The following is a 17,776-nucleotide window of genomic DNA, read 5'->3' as shown; positions in this document are numbered from 1 at the left end:
CCTACTGTTATCATACATAATAATATTATGTATGATAACAATAGGTAAGAAACTTCTTACCTATTGTTATCATACATAATATTTCTTACCTACTGTTATCATACATAATATTTCTTACCTATTGTTATCATACATAATATTTCTTACCTACTGTTATCATACATAATACTTCTTACCTATTGTTATCATACATAATATTTCTTACCTAGTGTTATATAATACAATGAGCTTATAAGGCCCAAAGATATTTTTCAAAATTCAAACGTATGTACGGTTCCAGATATGTGTATATCTTTAACAACGGTAAGGTGTTCACAGAAGTTGGCTAGTCTCCCTTTGCTTCAGTTATCTGTTGTTCTGGATCATGTTCAGGCCAGATGAGCTCTATTAGGTATTTAGCGAAAGGTCTCGTTGGTACATGATATTACACATATAGGGATTTTGGCATATTACTAAATTCTCCTTTAGTTTCATTCATACGTTTTTATACAATTACATGGAATTTGCCGGGTAAAAGTTGACACTAAAATGTTTAGAACTAGCAACAATACCAAGTTTCTATAATAAGGAAAGAAATAGCACTAATAGTATATAAAATATTTGGTATAGGACACATAATTTTAGAGGGATGAGATTTGGCAGACTTATTGTCCATGTATGACGCATGCGCATATGTCCTATAGGGATGAGATTTGACAGCACGCCGGTGAGGAGTAGTGGGTACTATTTATTTTCTAGCAACACAATTAAGTTAGCTATGCCCTATTCTTTCTTTAACAGTATTGGTTTTATATATATTATAACTAATTTTAGTTTCTCATAGCCTCATTTTTTAAATATTAAAAAATGATTTCACATTGTTAGCCCAGAGTTTATGGATTTAGGACGAACCACAATGTGATAGTTCATACTTGGATATCGGCCTAAACAAATAAAACTTTTATCACGGCGTGTTGATTAAAATACTTAATATGTGTACTTATATTCTAAATTATCTGATCAGAAGTTAATGGCAATTACGTATACATGTTGACTCTAAAAACGTCTCATAATAAGCTACATTCATTGAGAAGGTTATTATCACATATGCAGCAACTGACTGCACGTCACTCAATATACTATTTAGTTTTACTGAGTAATTATGCCACTTATGATGTATGGTAAAATTAAGGTGGTTGCTAAGGGTCATCAAGCACCAATCTATACGATAACCTGGAAAGAATGTGAACTTTTGTATAAGGGTACATAGCTTGAACATATTACGTCCCAGACTGGTACCATAATTCAGTAGTTATCATCTGTTATGATAATGTGTAGATAGTGACCTTTCGAATAACGTGTAAGGTAGACATCAAAATAAAAATATAGGCCTCTTTCTGTGGTCTAATTGGACTTTGAAGACTGTAAAAATATTAAAGACTTGACTTTTTTCGTATTACACTCCTCTAATTTAAACCGGTTTCAGGAATTACCACCTTTGTTCAGAAAACCCTGAGGAGAAAGGTTGATTACAAGCCTTGTATCTTAATATTTGAATTGGACGATACTCTTAGGAATCTTACATTTTTTTTTCTGTTATGAGCATCGACGGATTAATTGAGAACAATAATGTGGAAGTTAGTTTAACCTCTATGCTATACAGATGTAGAACTGAGCATCTACATGACTTTAATACAACTAATATGTTTGAAACTTGTTTCCAAGAATATATGAGTGACTAGGTGTAACATTTAGCTGTTGGTATGTTTTAGGAAATTATTAATTCATGAATGATATACTTTGGAAAGGAAATAACTTCCGTTTGGATAATTCGAGGGTATGAAAACGCATACATCTATTTTTTCATAGTGAATCAATGTTGGAGTCTGCCGAGATTATCAGCCAAGTGTAGCACATTACCTTGTTATGACATACAAGTTGTGATTTACATTAGCCAGGTGTAACACTTTACCTTGTTATGACATACAAGTTGTGATTTACACTAGCCAGATGTAACACATTACCTTGTTATGACATACAAGTTGTGATTTACATTAGCCAGGTGTAACACTTTACCTTGTTATGACATACAAGTTGTGATGTACACTAGCCAGGTGTAACACATTACCTTGTTATGACATACAAGTTGTGATTTACACTAGCCAGATGTAACACTTTACCTTGTTATGACATACAAGTTGTGATTTACACTAGCCAGATGTAACACATTACCTTGTTATGACATACAAGTTGTGATTTACACTAGCCAGATGTAACACATTACCTTGTTATGACATACAAGTTGTGATTTACACTAGCCAGATGTAACACATTACCTTGTTATGACATACAAGTTGTGATTTACACTAGCCCATACGTACTTGTAAGTATAATTTTTTTGCATGTCCCTGACTTGAGAAAACGTTGCACAACTCTATCTTTACAACAACGTTTTATGAAGCATTACAACTACGATGAAAAGGAACTGTAATCACAGAACGACTCATATCCGTATGACGCAGATACCAAAGGGGAAGGAAGTTCTGGGTATGTTAGCCGATGTAATGTCTCCAGTAATCTTCGTACATAGTAAAGTGTACAAGTTTCTTGTTATCGGGATTGTGTTTTAGAGCAGTTAAGTAGTCATCAGGTCCTGTTATTTTTTCATGAGTAGTGTGTTGATATATGTCATACCGTATCCGGACTCATAATCACTTCACTCAGACCTCTGAATGTGTTTACTGTGTTGTACAACGTAAGAATTGTGTGAATTATGACTACAAAATGTGGGAAATAAATGGTAAGTTTTATGAAATGAAATTGGAGGTAAGATTTCACTTTTAACTTATTTTATCATATAATTTTATAGGACTGAGCTGATTAACTGTGCGATTTCATATTAGAGAAATCATTGCTTGCGTGGGTCTCGCGTCATTTGAGAGATATGCAGGACACAGCATATATATATACACATACACCAGCCACGAAATACAAAACATTTGCGGGAGTTTTCATGCCCTTCGCTTGAATTTTCCTTATTGTATCATTTTCACGCACGCCATTTAAGGTACGCCTTTTTCAGTCATTATGTCTTACATCGATAAATTTTTGGTCTATTTGAAAAAAAATATATATACGCAGTCAGACAAACAAATTCACGTATTTAATAAAACTACATGTATCTAATTATATTTAATAAAACTATACGTAAAGTAAAGTGATTATACTTATAATATGGTACAGATTGTAAAACAGTTATGAATATTGGAGTTGAAACAAAGAAACTCACAAAAACGAATAATAAAACACGTAGTAAAGAAAAAATAGCCAAAAGGTGTTTATAGCAGTCTGTGAAATGAACCGAAGCTAAATCGTTGAAAAGTAAAGTGAATGTAAAGTTATAATGAAAGGAAAGTTAGCTGAATATGCAGAAACGTCTGAATGCGTATTCAGAAAGTGATAAGCATATGATTTTGAACAAACTGCGCATGTGTATTTTAGACCTAAATTGTCGAGAAAGCCCATAGAAATTGTATTTAGTGTAATGTTAATTTTTAAGGAAATGACACGCGGGTTAAGTGTCGTTTCTTTGAAATACTTAGCAAATAAAAAAAGTAAAGTTGAAATCGAAGCCAGTTGTTACGTGATGACAACGGCATTGTGCCATCGTGTACCATAATAGTTGCATTGAAAAGTTTGACTAAGCAAAAAGCAGGTAAGGTAATTCTGAATGAAAAACGCAATATGCAATCCGGACTCCTCGGACAAAGGATTTTCTAACGATATGAGATGTGTAGTGTTTGATCGAGGAATTTGCGAAAAAAGTTCCGGACAGACAAATGAAAGCGTATTATTCATATAGATAGTTTTCTGAGCTTATGTTTCTTTTTACAGAAAACATTTATTTTTACTGAAGTTCGTGGAAACGCAATGGTTCCATTACTATGATGCTCTAATTAAAACGTTTTTTAGGAGTAAAGAAAACGTAAATTTAAAACTAAAACTCAATTCATTAGAGAAAATACATCAGTAATCTTTCACTTAGTAAACGTATAGTGTTAAGTATTTATCTATTTTCCTTTCGCTAATATTTTAGATTAATATAAGTGTTTCTCGTCATTAAAAACTGAAATGATCTAGGTTAATCCTATTAATTTACTATTAATGACGAAGAACATTTAGTTAATTAGAGAGTTTGTGTACAGGAGTTTCTTTAATTGTGAAACCGAGAGACTGTCAGAATCCTTAGTTAAAATAAACAAACACGTATTATATTATGTTAGTACAAAATATACATTTTAATCATAAACATTAATATTTCTTTGTTTTAATACAGACTGGACAAAAATATTGTTCGTTGTTATGTCTGCAGTATCCGGCTTTCTCGCTGTTTTAGTGATCTTTCTGTATTGGCGTTTTTACACTTTGAAGAAACAAAAACAAAGTTCTGCTAATATTCAAGACTCCTGTAAGGTTCTATTGGAAAGCAAAGGAATACCAAAAACTATCGCTGTCAACCAAAATATGTATGCAGATGATCCAACTTTAAAGTGTCAACCGCCACCACAGCCTAGTTTTCTTCACTTAGAACACCTCAAAACTCAAAACTACTATGACAGCTCATTTTCAGACACAGATTGCGAAACAGAGCATCAGGATGTAAAAGCTGGTTTATCTCATTCAGCAGCTGACGATTTGGATAGTTCGAGAGAAGATACTGAGGATAGTTTAAGGTGTGAACAAATCTCTATTAAGAAAGCTCCAGTTATTGAATTTGGTCTAGTTTATGTGTCAAGCAAAAAGTCTTTAACAATTCACGTAATTCGTGTCACGAATCTCCCATTGAGGTATCGTAAAAACTGTTCCTCATACGTGAAAGTATCGTTGTTTGGTCACAAAAAAATCTCACGTAACACTCCGGTATCCAAAAAATCTCTGAATCCAGAATTCGAAGAAAACTTTACTTTCGAATATTATACTCTGGAGGAACTACAACAATTTATATTGAGACTCTCCGTGTACATTAAGCACTCTCATTTTCCGAAAAATAGAAGAATTGGTGACTTCTGGCTTAACTTGTCGAGACTAGAGCTGACACCAAACGTTTATCAAATACTTTCAGGAGAAATACTGCCACCCAAGACATCACGATCGGTAAATATGTATTTGGATTTATTAACAATAGAACCCAGGGTAATACGTCAAATGCACCTTGTAATAATTAAATTATAAGGTCTTCTTTGTAAGGCTTGTAACTTTATTATATTTTTGTGATAAGGATATCAGAAGTATATATTAATTAATAATTCAACTATTTGATTTTTTTTTGTAATGATGATAAACTTTATTTGTAACTTCGATTATAGAATATAGAACAACTGTTAAAGAGTCTTAGGAGTAGAAAAAAATCAAAGTATTAGTTTTTCTAATTTTAATAAAGTTGTATACAGAGGTTGTTTGTTGTTAAGCGTAAAGCAGCTCAATGGGTTATCTGTGCTATGCCCACCACGAGTATTGAAACTCGGTTTTTAACATTGTGAGCCCCCAGATTTACCGTTGAGTCACTAGCCACTTTGTACAATGACAGCTCAATAATAGCAATTAAATATTTATGCGACAATTCAATAATTAGTCAAAATAATAAGTCAAAATACAAAATCAATTAATTTATTATTTTTACTTGTTTAGGGTTTTCACATTAATATTTTTTATGTTAGATTTCGTCATAATTTCTCTGGACAGTGGCAATTAGAAATGTATCAATTACAAAACATTCTTGCTTCTGAAGTATTTTCAAAAATGTTAATAAAGTTTCAATGTTTACATGACTTATTCGACTGATATACAATACCTTGCAAAAGTATTCACCCCTTACCAATAATGTCACATTTTGATGAAATATAAATAATATAAACAATATTTTTAATGAACTTGTTTTTATTTAAAACTCCAATGATCAAACTTAAAACTCTTATGTGTGAAGGATGTTGAATGTAAACAAAACCTGCAAAGAAAAATATATAAATCGAAATTTGCTGATTGCATAAGTATTCAGCCCCCTATATCAGTACTTGTGGAAGCATCTTTGACAACAATTATTGCTGTGAGTCTTTTGGGATAGGCCTCAAACAGTTTTTCTCAATGGGATGGTGTAATATTTGCCCATTCTTCCTGACAAAATTGCTCCAATTCTGACAAGTTCGTTGGAGATCGTTGATGGACTGCAATTTTAAAGTTTATCCATAAATTTTCTATTGAATTCAAGTCAGACTTTGACTGGGCCACTCCAGGACTTTCACTTTCTTTTTCTGAAACCACTCCAGTGTGGCTTTGGTCTTGTGCTTCGGGTCATTATCCTGCTGAAATGTGAATTTTCGACTAGTTTTAGATTCTTGGCTAACTAAACAGGTTTTCCTCTAGGATTCACCTGTACTTTGCACCATCCATCTTCTCCTCAGTCCTGAGAAGCTTCCCAGTCCCTGCTGATGAGAAGCGTCCCTAAACATGATGCTGCCATCACCATGCTTGACAGGTGCGTTGGTGTTGACTGAGTGATGTGCTATGTTGGGCTTGCGCCAGACGTAATGCTTTTAATTAAACCAAAACGCTCAATTTTGGTCTCGTCTGACCAAAAAACCTTTTACTATAAGTTTGCAGTATAATTTACATGCTTTGTCGCAGACTCTATATGAGATTTAAGATGATTATTTTTTAATAATGGCTTCTTTCTTGCCACATATAGGCTAGCTTTGTGTAGGGGCATGGATACTGTCGATGTATGCTTAGTTTGGAAGAGTGGCCTGATATGGATAGTGACTGGTTGGTATGAAGCACATTCCAGTTTTTAATGATAGACTTCACCATACTGAAAGGGATAATCAGCGACTTTGAAATTTTCTTGTAATCTTCTCCTGATCTGTGCTTCTCTACCACTTTATCCCTGATTTGTTTGTAAAACTCTTTGGTCTTCGTGGTTTGTTTGTCGTAGCGCTCTGTAAGTTGTGACTTGAACAGATGCATTTACTCTGAAATCAAGTTAAACCATTTTGATTGCAAACAGACAGACACCATTACACTAATTTGTGCCATTTCAAACTAATCTTTTGCACCTGAACTGATTTAGGGTTGTCGTAGCAAAGGGGTTGAATACTTATGCAATTGGGAATATTCTAATTTTCTCTGAAAATTTAACTTGCTTACATAACATCAGCGTTTTTTTAGCTTTCTCAGTTTGGAGTAGATTGTGTATCTTCTAAGCATAACGTCCCCTTGGAAAGTTTCATAATTGCAAGCTCAGACGGCAACAAAATGTGGAACTTTGCAAGGAGGTGAATACCTTTGCAAGACATTGTACCTTACTCAGTGCTAATAGGATTTTGTGAATAACGATTGTTATGGAATATACACGTATTTTACAAGCCGGCGAAGAATGATTATAATTATATTTGTCATAAGACATTAGTATTAGACATGTTACGTTTTTAAACATTACATTTTTAATTTAGTCCCTTAAGGAGTTTGAGAATTAGAATATTTTATAATAACAGTATTCATACCACATTATATTTGTCATATTTGTTGCCGACGACGCATTTCGCTCAGTACAGAGCTCTCAGGCCGGCTGGGATACAACAAACCCCACATTGGTTGGAACCCTATTTATATAAGCCATTTGATACTCTTACGACCGCGGAAGTCACGCGACGCTGGGAGCATACGCACTGGAGTTTCTGGAAGGATCATGAATTTTCTTGGCAACTCTAGTTTGTTCGAGGCGCCGTCTTTTTTAGTATATAAGCCTGGCGAGAAAACCAGCGCGATTGAAGAGATATAAATAGATGGAAGAGATAGATTGAAGAGTTAGGTAATTGAGTCAAGCGAACAGTAGGCACCGTAAGTAAAGTGTGTGAATCACTGTGATTTATAGCGTGTGTTATAAAGGTTGTTAAGTTTAAAGTGACTGTGGAAATTTTGTGTATTACAAAGCTGTATCGAGAAAGAATAAACTAGTTTTAATTAAGAAAGAACTTGTATAGCTGAAGTTCCTCGGAAATAATTTATACCGGAAATTAACAAACAAGCAGATACGCAACAATACAATAAAGTTGTTATGGGGTGTACGCCTATTTCAAAAGCCAGCGAAAAATGATTACATTTATATTTGCATACTAGCCATAATGATGGATTTATCGCCGTTTAAATGATAAATCAGCGGTAAGTCCGAATGCTTAAAATGTTAAAAATCGTGTTTCAATATCCACTGTACAGTACTTAGATAGGGCATCGTGTTGTGTTGTGTTTAACAACAGAGAAACAAAAAAAGAATAAAATAAATGTCATAAAGTACTATATTCAGAGAAATCTGTTCAACCATTATTATATCAGCATTACGATCAAAAGAAACCAAGAACATCAGGAAAAAACCAAAAAACTGGAGTTTTTATCACAGACAACATTGTTTACCATAAATCTACTTGCGCTACAAAAATCTGGGATTGAGGAATATTTTAGATGTTTAGTTCCGCATGAGTCCTGACGATAGCAAAGAATTAAAGTACTTTTACCTTGTTTGTTTGTAGTTAAGCACAAAGCTACCCAATGGGCTATCTGTGCTCTGCCCCCATGGGTATCGAAACCCGGTTTCTAGCGTTGTAAGTCTGCAGACATATCGTTCTGCCAATGGGGGGGGGGGTGTCTGCTTTTACCTTTCATATTTCCAGAACATTTTTTTTTAACGCTACAAAGATTTTTCAGAAGGTGTCATATCTTTTTATGTTGAACAGAAGGTCTGAAAGTGTATTTTTCATTTGTAAATTTGGTTTCCTGTGCTATGATTCAGTGAGTACTGTGAAATGTTAAAGCAATTTATATCGTCACTGATATAGAGTTGTTTCATCATTGTTTTAAATATGCAATGTTTTCAATGAATATACAGACGAACTTTTTTAAAAACATTTCTAGATGTATATATATATGTATAAGTCATGGTCATAAACCATCGATCTATGTGTACCAAATATTTACTTATGTGACTATAAATATTATATTTTTTTGTTTTCTTTTCCTGTAACGCAAACATTCAAAGATCAATTTCAATTGTTTTCAGACACTTTCAGTAGCAGACCTCGGTTTCCTTTTCATCACGCTACAATATCAATCCGAGGCCAATAGACTTAAAGTAATGGTCCGGAAAGCAAACAATTTAAGACGACAAACAGCTGTTTCCATAACACAATCAGGTAGATATGTTTAACTTCCTGTAAAATAGACAGTTTAGTTGGTCACTTTGTATTTAGCGCCAATAAAATTAATGTACATTACTTGACTGTATTGTTTTAAATGGAATAAAAACTGAAATAAAACAAGAAAAGTGCTTCATCTGTTGGCAGTATGTATTATGCATAAATTAGTACTAAGTCTCTGTTTCCATCAGGCAACAATCACTTAAACAACCAGACATGGAAAGTAAAGTACTAGACAACGAGATTATTTTTGTCGATATATCGTTTGATAAATATTTGTATTTTCAAACTGGAAAATATTTTATTTACAACGCCATCTTTTTATATTTATATAAAATTATTTTTCTCAAAATTATACTAAATTGGTAAATTTTCCGTAAACATTTCAGTTATCGAAATTTATCGTATATTGAAAAAAATACTAAATCTTTTTGAATAAAAAAACATTCTTGATATTGAGATGAGCCAGTTTTATATTTCAAGTAAAACTCAACAAATGGTTCTAAAGATGTACAGTTTAAAACAGAGTAAATACTAAACCTACAATTTTTCAATTTACCGGATATCATAATCATAAAAGCCAAGTGTCCGTCGGTCATCCTCGATCTCTCCGAATTTCGTGAGTCACACGAGTCCAATTCCACTTTTTCTCATATAATTCTTCCTTTTTTGATTGCCCGTTCCCACTTTAGTTGAATTCAATCGCTAACATAAGCGTAAATAACTTCTACATTTCGGCACTTTTCTGCCAAGGAAGTAGTTTTTATACCAAGTATTTATTTAGCACCAATTTGCCGTTTGTTATGAAGAGAAGTTTTTGAACGGTGATAGAGTATTTACAAGAAATGTGGTTTTAAGAGAACTATTGCAATAATGCAACTGATTTGATAAGAAAATAACTGTGATCAATGAATGCTGGGACAAGGATTGATATTGAGAAGAGACACTCTTAAGGTAAAGGAGATATAGCTCATGGTAGGCTTTTGGTTTCCCCAAAAGTAGTTAATCCAGGGACCGGAGCAACACACAACAAGAGGAAGCTACACTGGTGTCGACCTTAGGCAATAGAGGGAGGGTAGAAACAATAATGTCACCAGAGAAAATTAGGTCAGAGTTCCACAAAGTGGAACCAGAGAGCACTGGCGCCTTGCAATGATGTCAACAGAGAGGGTGTGTTGCTAGGCCACCAAGACGGGCGGCCGCGACATCAGAAATAATGACGCTTATGACATGTATCAAGGTGTCTCAACGTGGTTAGGTTTAAAACTTTAATTTATCAATTCTAAATTTAATTACATTTCCTTACAATTTATATGTAAATCACCCAGAAAAACACGTTTATTTAAAGAGTTAAAATTTACTGTTTCACTAGTTTGAGCTTAACACTAATTCATTAGTTTTATATTTAATTACATTTCCTGACCATTTACATCTAAATCGTCATAAAAAAGGGTGCTTATTTAAATATCATACAATGATTTAAAATTTACTTTTACACTAGTTTGACTATAGGATATCCATATAACTTGGCAAAATAACACATTTACACATGTTGCTTTATAGTTTTATCTTACACGAGTTTTACAAGGGTGGACAATCTACTTCAACATATGACCACGTCATCAATGCGTAGAGTTAATTATGTTAAAACCATTATTTTAACGACAATCTTACTGTCCATAGGATTTTAACAAATCTGCTGTTATCCATTATTTGAATATCACAACTTACGTTTTTATTTTCAATTATATATATATATATATATATATCTGTATTACATGTATTTTACAAAGGTGTGCAATGTTACTAAGGGTTGTTTCTATACTTCCATAGGACACTATGCAGCATATAGTCGTTCTTTTCATTACCATTTGTTGGTCATTAAAACCATGGAAACATTTCACTCTGACTCATTGTGACATGTTCAGCTTTGTCCACAACAATAATAAACATAATATTTACAATATTGTCAACACACACACATTAACTTAGTTTATAAATGGAGAACAACCATATTTTACAAACAATTAGCTTAGAATAATTATTTAGCTTCAGAAAGTCATTGTACGTTTAGTACAGATTGAATATAAACTCTTTTAAGGATGATACGATGAGTAAACTCCGATTATATCGGTGTTTATCCGGCATGAGACTTCGTGACTGTTTTCGTGTCGAATTTTGTTCTTTTCACCCACAGAAATAACACTGCAGTGACAATATGTTCAGCATTGTACACTTATTTACACGCCCCTAGCAAAGCACTCTCTCTGATGACATCATTGCATGGTGCCAGCACCCTCTGGTTCCACTTCGTATTACTATGACCTAATTGTCTCTGGTGACGTCATTGTCTCTACCCTCCCCCTATTGGCTGAGGTCGACATGCGTGTAGCGTCCTCTGGTGGAACGTCGCACAGTCCCCGGGGTAACTACTCCCGAAGGTAGAAGATCCTATATTTTTCTTATGTGTGTTTACGGGCGGCAAAGCTACAAATGATATTAGAGGATTCAAATTTGGTAGGTTTTTGGTTTCTCGTCATTTTTGACGGGCTTTTATACTAGTAACTTATATTTTGAAAAATCTATGTATCAAGCAAAAAATAATTTTTATACTACCTAAGAAATACACTTAATTTCCAAGTGCTACAATATTTTTATACAAACAAATATTGATGTAAATATGCTTTTTGTTTGTTATTAAGCACATGTACTATTTGTTCTCTGTCGGCTGCGGGTATCGAAACTTATGTAAATAGGCCAAGCTAGTTTTAGAGTATCACGTACAAAATGTATAAGTATTATAAATGAGGCTTCAAGTACATAGATCCCTCATTTTTTTTTCCGGACATCTGGTTACTTTTTATTACTGTATCTTTATAGTATCTTTATGTATTTGTGTATAGTAATAGTTTAAATTCCCATAAAAGTTATTATTCAATAACCTTTATATGGTTTTACTTATATCATTACATCATTAACAAGTTTAATTAAGTTTTGTTTTTATTTAAATATTATTAAAGTATGGTATGACTCCTTACATTTATTGATATGAAGTTGATTACAGAACCATTCATGTTTAGTGATATAAGATTTGATTTTTCGCTCTCTCTCTCTCTCTTTTTTTCCAGAGTACTATGTAATTATTAACTTGTTCCGGGGTATTAAGGCTATAACTTACAAGGAAACTAGACCCATATCTGGACCAAACCCTGTGTGGAACCAACCTTTCATTTTTGATATTCCTGAGGAATTTGTGCATCAGTATTCGTTGCAGTTTCTGCTCATGCGCGGTCGAATCTACTCACGAGATGGTGTTGTAGGGCAGGTGTTAGTTGGACCAGGTTCAACATCTCTTGGGATAACTCACTGGAATGAAGCAATGACACCCGCTGCTGTAGAAACGACGAAATGGCATAATATTATTCAAGTGGACAAATATTAATTTTTTGAGGACAAATATGTTAGCGAGATTTCCATATGTTTATGAACAATTTTAAAGGTTGCTTTATGGATAAGATTATGGATCATTCATAGACCAATAAATTAAATTCATTTTGAAGAACATCAAAATCAAGATTACAATGAAAAGTCAATGATAATTTTATAGTGAGAGTCTACAGGGATTTCGAATTGGTGTATATCGTTGGAGCAAGAAGTAGAAAAGATATGGTCAAATTTTGGATGAAGCTAAAAGATTATTATTGCTGTTCTTTGATAGGATTTATTTTCGAAATTTAAAGACGTGTGAAGTTGGTGTCTGCAACCTTCTGGGCTCCCTCCGATATTCTTTAACTTTGGAACCTAGTGATAAAAGTAATATGAAATATTTCCTATTGCGTCACAAGCAAAATTTAGTGTGCTGATAACACTATTTCAATCAAAACAACTGAATATAAATTAGTATATTATTCAAAAGCTGCTATTAAAGGTTTAGCATGAAGACTGACCACTTCATATTTTCAGGAATACGACGGAACATTTCAATAGGATCATTTAAATACAAACGTAAATATTTTAGTTATTCTATATAGTTACAATAAGAAAAAGTTTAAAACCTAGAACAAAAAATTGATGTGTCACTTTTGGTCTTCCTACAGTATTTTTAGTCAGTTACTTAGTTTGTGTATTTTATAGCAAAGTCGCATTTTAGCGTTATAAGTCCGTAGACTTACTGCTGTTCTGTTGGCGGACAGTACTCTTAGTAAAATACGTTTTTTATAATTGTGTAAATTTAATTCTTCTTTTTACTAAATCAAGTAACATAGAGAAGAATCTTAGGAAAACTGTTTATGAACTATTTTAGAACTGACAACCTTAAATTACTTTAAACTAAATTGTGAGTCGTGCCTTCAATTCTCTATTAAGCAGAGTTTGCCCATCATTGAAATAATTAATATCTTAAAATAGTTTGAATAAACAATTCGTTACACTCGTCTCAACAAGCTATATTTTAATATAATTAACTTTAATCCACCTTTACATATTTGAATGTTTGCTTACACGAATAAATAAATGTAAAATAATACTAATAAATCTGAAAAATGCTTTCAGCACGAAATGTGTATTGTCGAATGTTTGAGTTTTTGCAAGAAATAGAAGGATTAACGGTTTAATAGTACGGTTATTGTAGAAGTTTATAAGGTTGATATGTAGTTTCTGACTTCTTTTGAAGACATTATACAATTAAGTAATAATGAATTGAGATATATGATTTTTAGTAAAATATAAAACAAAAAATGTAATATAATAATAAGTTATAAAACTAATTTTGGTATTTGAAGTTTATTTGAGTTATTAGTGGTTACTAAGCCTCTCTATGTTGAATTCATATCGTTTCAGGAAATAATATTTATTATATTAAGTTCGATAATTATCAAGTAGGTTTCAAGCTAACATCAATGATACGATTAAGCATAACAGAAACCTATAGACACAGAGATTATTCGTTCATGATATATTCCATTTAATATCTTTGTAGTATTCTAAGGTTCGAAAGGAAAGACACAGCTACCTGATCACCGTAAAAATAGAGGTTCGAGGATCTAGTATACTGAAATACTTTAAGTAAGTGGTTTGTTACCATTTAATTGACAGGGACTAGATTCGATGTGAAGGTAAACAATAAAACCACTATATTCACCAAAGTTGAACAACATCAGAAGCAAAGTCGTATTGTAACAAGCGTCAAAAACTACTGAAATTTATAACAAGCGTCAAAACTACTGAAATTTGTAACAAGCATAAAAACTACTGAAATTTGTAACCAGCATAAAAACTACTGAAATTTTTAACAAGCATAAAACTACTGAAATTTGTAACAAGCATAAAAACTACTGAAATTTATAACAAGCGTCAAAAACTACTGAAATTTGTAACAAGCGTCAAACTACTGAAATTTGTAACAAGCATAAAACTACTGAAATTTATAACAAGCGTCAAAACTACTGAAATTTATAACAAGCGTCAAAACTACTGAAATTTGTAACAAGCATAAAACTACTGAAATTTGTAACAAGCGTCAAAAACTACTGAAATTTGTAACAAGCATCAAAAACTACTGAAATGAAGTCATAAGAACTGTTTGAACTTAGTTGATAATAGACAATGTATCATTAAGTTAAAAATTGATACCTACGTACACATAGTCAAAAGAAACTAACAATAATGCAGACAAGACTTGCTGAGAGTGGTGAACTGGAAGGTTTAATGTTGGATGTTATGGTGCCTAAACAACGAAAAGCAGCGAAAAGGGGTTTAAGAAAAGTTGTTTATTTATTACAAAGTTATCTGCGGGGAACCGAAACCAGAATTTTACATCGTAAGTCTAAGAACTTACCGATGAATCACGGGAGAACATGGAGAGAAAAAAAAGAGTATAAAAAAGACGGAAAGAAATTTAAAAAGTATAAATACCATTGCAAAGAATGGAAAGAAAGCGAAAAGGGTGGATGTTAGGGGTGAAGAGGAATGAAAAGAAGCTAAAGGGAAGAGCAGCGAACAGAGGCTAAGAATAGACTAAAAAAAGAATAAAAAGGTAGAAAAACATTAAACAATGCAAAGAAAGGAAGAGCGAGAAACAGTGAAAAGGAAATAAAATAAACAAGAATAATAGGAAGAGAAACGAAAAGAAAGGGAAAAACCAACAATAGGAGAAAAAGATGTTAGTTAAAAGTTTAAGAAGTTCAGAAAATAAAGAAAAACGTAAACCACATTAAGAAAAGAAACTGAAATAAAATACTGTGACATTTACGTTGAGTTCTATTCTATATTATGCTACACCAATATCAATCATTGCCCCCAGTGGCACAGCGGTATGTCTGCGGGCTTATAACGCTAGAATCCGGGTTTCGATACCCGTGGTGGGCAGAGCACAGATAGCCCATTGTGTAGCTTTGTGCCTAATTACAAACAATCAATTATTCTTGGACATTATTGTCAAATAAAATGAAAAAAGAACATAACTCTATGTTTTTAAATGGTTTTAAATACTCAATTAATTTGGGATTTTTTTTTTCAATGAAATATATGTAGTCTTCCTGAAAGGTTAAATATTTTACTAAAATGTAGGTTTATTTTAAACGCTGACTACAGTCTATTATCACTAACTTAACTATTCGAGGTTCCCCACAGGATCAGCGTTAAGTTTACAGACTTTCAACGTCAAATCCGGGATTCGACCCAACACAATGGACAGAAGGCAAATAGCACATTGTGTAACTTTGCGCAAAAGTACAAACAACAACTACACGAGTTAGGTATTAGCCATTATTATTGGTTGCACGGGGTATGCTTGTTCTTTGTTGGAGTTTTTTAATTTCGCGCAACGCTACTGGAGAGCTATCTGCGCTAATCGTCCCTAATATAGCATTTATAGACTAGGTGGAAAGCAGCTAGTCAACACCCCTCACCACCAACATTTGGGCTACTCTTTTACTAACGAATAATGAGATTGACCATCGCATTATAACGCCCCCACAGCTGAAAGGCGAGCACGTTCAGTGACGGGAATTCGAACTCTCGAGCACCCTAACCACCAGACCATGTTTGAAGTTATAGTACAGCTTAGGTTGAAGATAAACGCAGATAAAATTTCTATAATTTGAATTATAAATATTTAGAATCCATTGTTTCATTGTTTGTTATTAAGCACAATGCTACACAATGTGATGTACCCACAACGGGTATCGAACGCTGTTTTTTAACGTTGTAAGACTTCAAACTAATCAGTGAGCCACTAAAAGTAAATACTAAATTTCAGACAAGTTATTCATTTTAGGTTTAGTAACAAAACTGAAATTTTAACAATAAAGTAAATAATTACCAGTTCCGTATTAAATTAAGTGTGGTAATCTTATCTTAACCAAGTAAAAGTGACAAATTTTTTATTCTCCATTGTAAACCTATGCATACGAATCACATACAACGTCACAACTACAGCATCTATTAAATAGATTTGTTTGAAATTTCATTTTCATCCACATGTACTTGGTTCTACCGATCAAATACCCTTATAAAATTTGTTTTTTCTTCAGTATAAGATCATTTTGCCATGAACCGGTCAAATCCGGATTTTGGCAGGTCTTACCTGTTGCTCAAACGATCAATATATTTAATGAAAAAATTAAATAGAAATTAATTACGTAAACTTTGATATCTAAATAAAATTATCTGAATTAAACTGGTCAATTTATATGGTCCCCAAAGTGATCGGTTTGGCGAAATTTCATGGTACATCTTGAAATTAGTTAGATTTATCCCTGATTGAATTATGACGTACGAAATGTTAGGGTGTAAATATGTCGCTCATATTAACGTCAAGAATATGCCTTATTCAGAAAGTTAGTTTTTGTCTGAAGATTTAAACAATAAAACTATAAACAATAACCTTGTCATTCTTCGCAATTAATCCATGTTATTAAATAATAATTATTCCAGACTAAACGTTTTTCTTAATCGATACTAAAATATAAAAGTTAAAATGTCGTTAAGATCTTACTTAGAATTGTTTTTTAATATGTGCTTAATTTTCATTGTACTGACATCCTTCTTTATGCTATTTAAGAAAACCAAAAAGAAAAAAAATGTTTGGATGACTTCCTTATGGCGTGTTTTTCATTGAGAATGTTATCTTTCTTCAATTTCAGTATGTATCTTTCCAATTGAACTGGTCTGGTGGTTAGGAGCGCTTGACCATCAATCTGAGGGCCATTGGTTCGGATCCCAATCACTGCCGTGAGGGCATTATAAAGTGACGGTCAATACCACTATTCGTTGGTAAAATAGTATCCCAAGAGTTGGCATTCGTTGGTGTTCACTAGCTGTCTTTCCTCTAGTCTATCACCGCTAACGTGTGGACAAATAGATCAGACAGCCCTCGAGTAGCTTTGCACGAAATGGAAAAAAATTAGCTTTTTTTATTGATTGGTAGGATGAAAATGCAGCTTGATAGGTTTAGTAGAATTAGTTACAGTACTTTCTGTTTCCTTTAAGAAATCATCATTATCTAAAATTATAATACTGTTGCGTCAGCGAGGTCACGTGACTAGTATCACGCC

General features: G+C 33.0%; 1 protein-coding gene across 2 annotated transcripts; it reads left to right on the top strand.

Annotated features, from left to right (window-relative positions):
* Positions 1–674: 674 nt before the first annotated feature.
* On the top strand, positions 675–13,937 carry LOC106466687 (synaptotagmin-4-like). Of its 2 annotated transcripts, none has more exons than XM_022394757.1 (4): positions 675–706; positions 4,316–5,133; positions 9,086–9,218; positions 12,350–13,937. In XM_022394757.1, the coding sequence occupies exons 2-4, from the start codon at positions 4,342–4,344 to the stop codon at positions 12,661–12,663; spliced, it is 1,239 nt and encodes a 412-aa protein (XP_022250465.1). In that variant the 5' UTR covers positions 675–706; positions 4,316–4,341; the 3' UTR covers positions 12,664–13,937. The 2 variants fall into 2 exon arrangements, with proteins under 2 accessions (XP_022250465.1, XP_022250464.1); XM_022394756.1 differs by lacking the exon at positions 675–706 and adding an exon at positions 2,565–2,779.
* The last annotated feature ends 3,839 nt before the right edge of the window (positions 13,938–17,776 follow it).

Source organism: Limulus polyphemus, unplaced genomic scaffold, assembly GCF_000517525.1.
Source record: "Limulus polyphemus unplaced genomic scaffold, Limulus_polyphemus-2.1.2 Scaffold2345, whole genome shotgun sequence".
Taxonomy (NCBI): Eukaryota; Metazoa; Arthropoda; class Merostomata; order Xiphosura; family Limulidae; genus Limulus; species Limulus polyphemus.
Note: the sequence above shows the minus strand (reverse complement) of the source record. Positions and strands in the feature narration are given on the sequence as shown.

What these genes read in the sequence shown, in the direction of transcription:
- LOC106466687 (XM_022394756.1), top strand. Translation starts at nt 2,665, where the DNA reads ATGTCATACCGTATCCGGACTCATAATCACTTCACTCAGACCTCTGAA. An exon ending in CACCCAAGACATCACGATCG is followed by an intron (nt 5,134 to 9,085) that starts GTAAATATGTAT and finishes AATTGTTTTCAG; the next exon opens with ACACTTTCAGTAGCAGACCT. An exon ending in TGTTTCCATAACACAATCAG is followed by an intron (nt 9,219 to 12,349) that starts GTAGATATGTTT and finishes CTTTTTTTCCAG; the next exon opens with AGTACTATGTAATTATTAAC.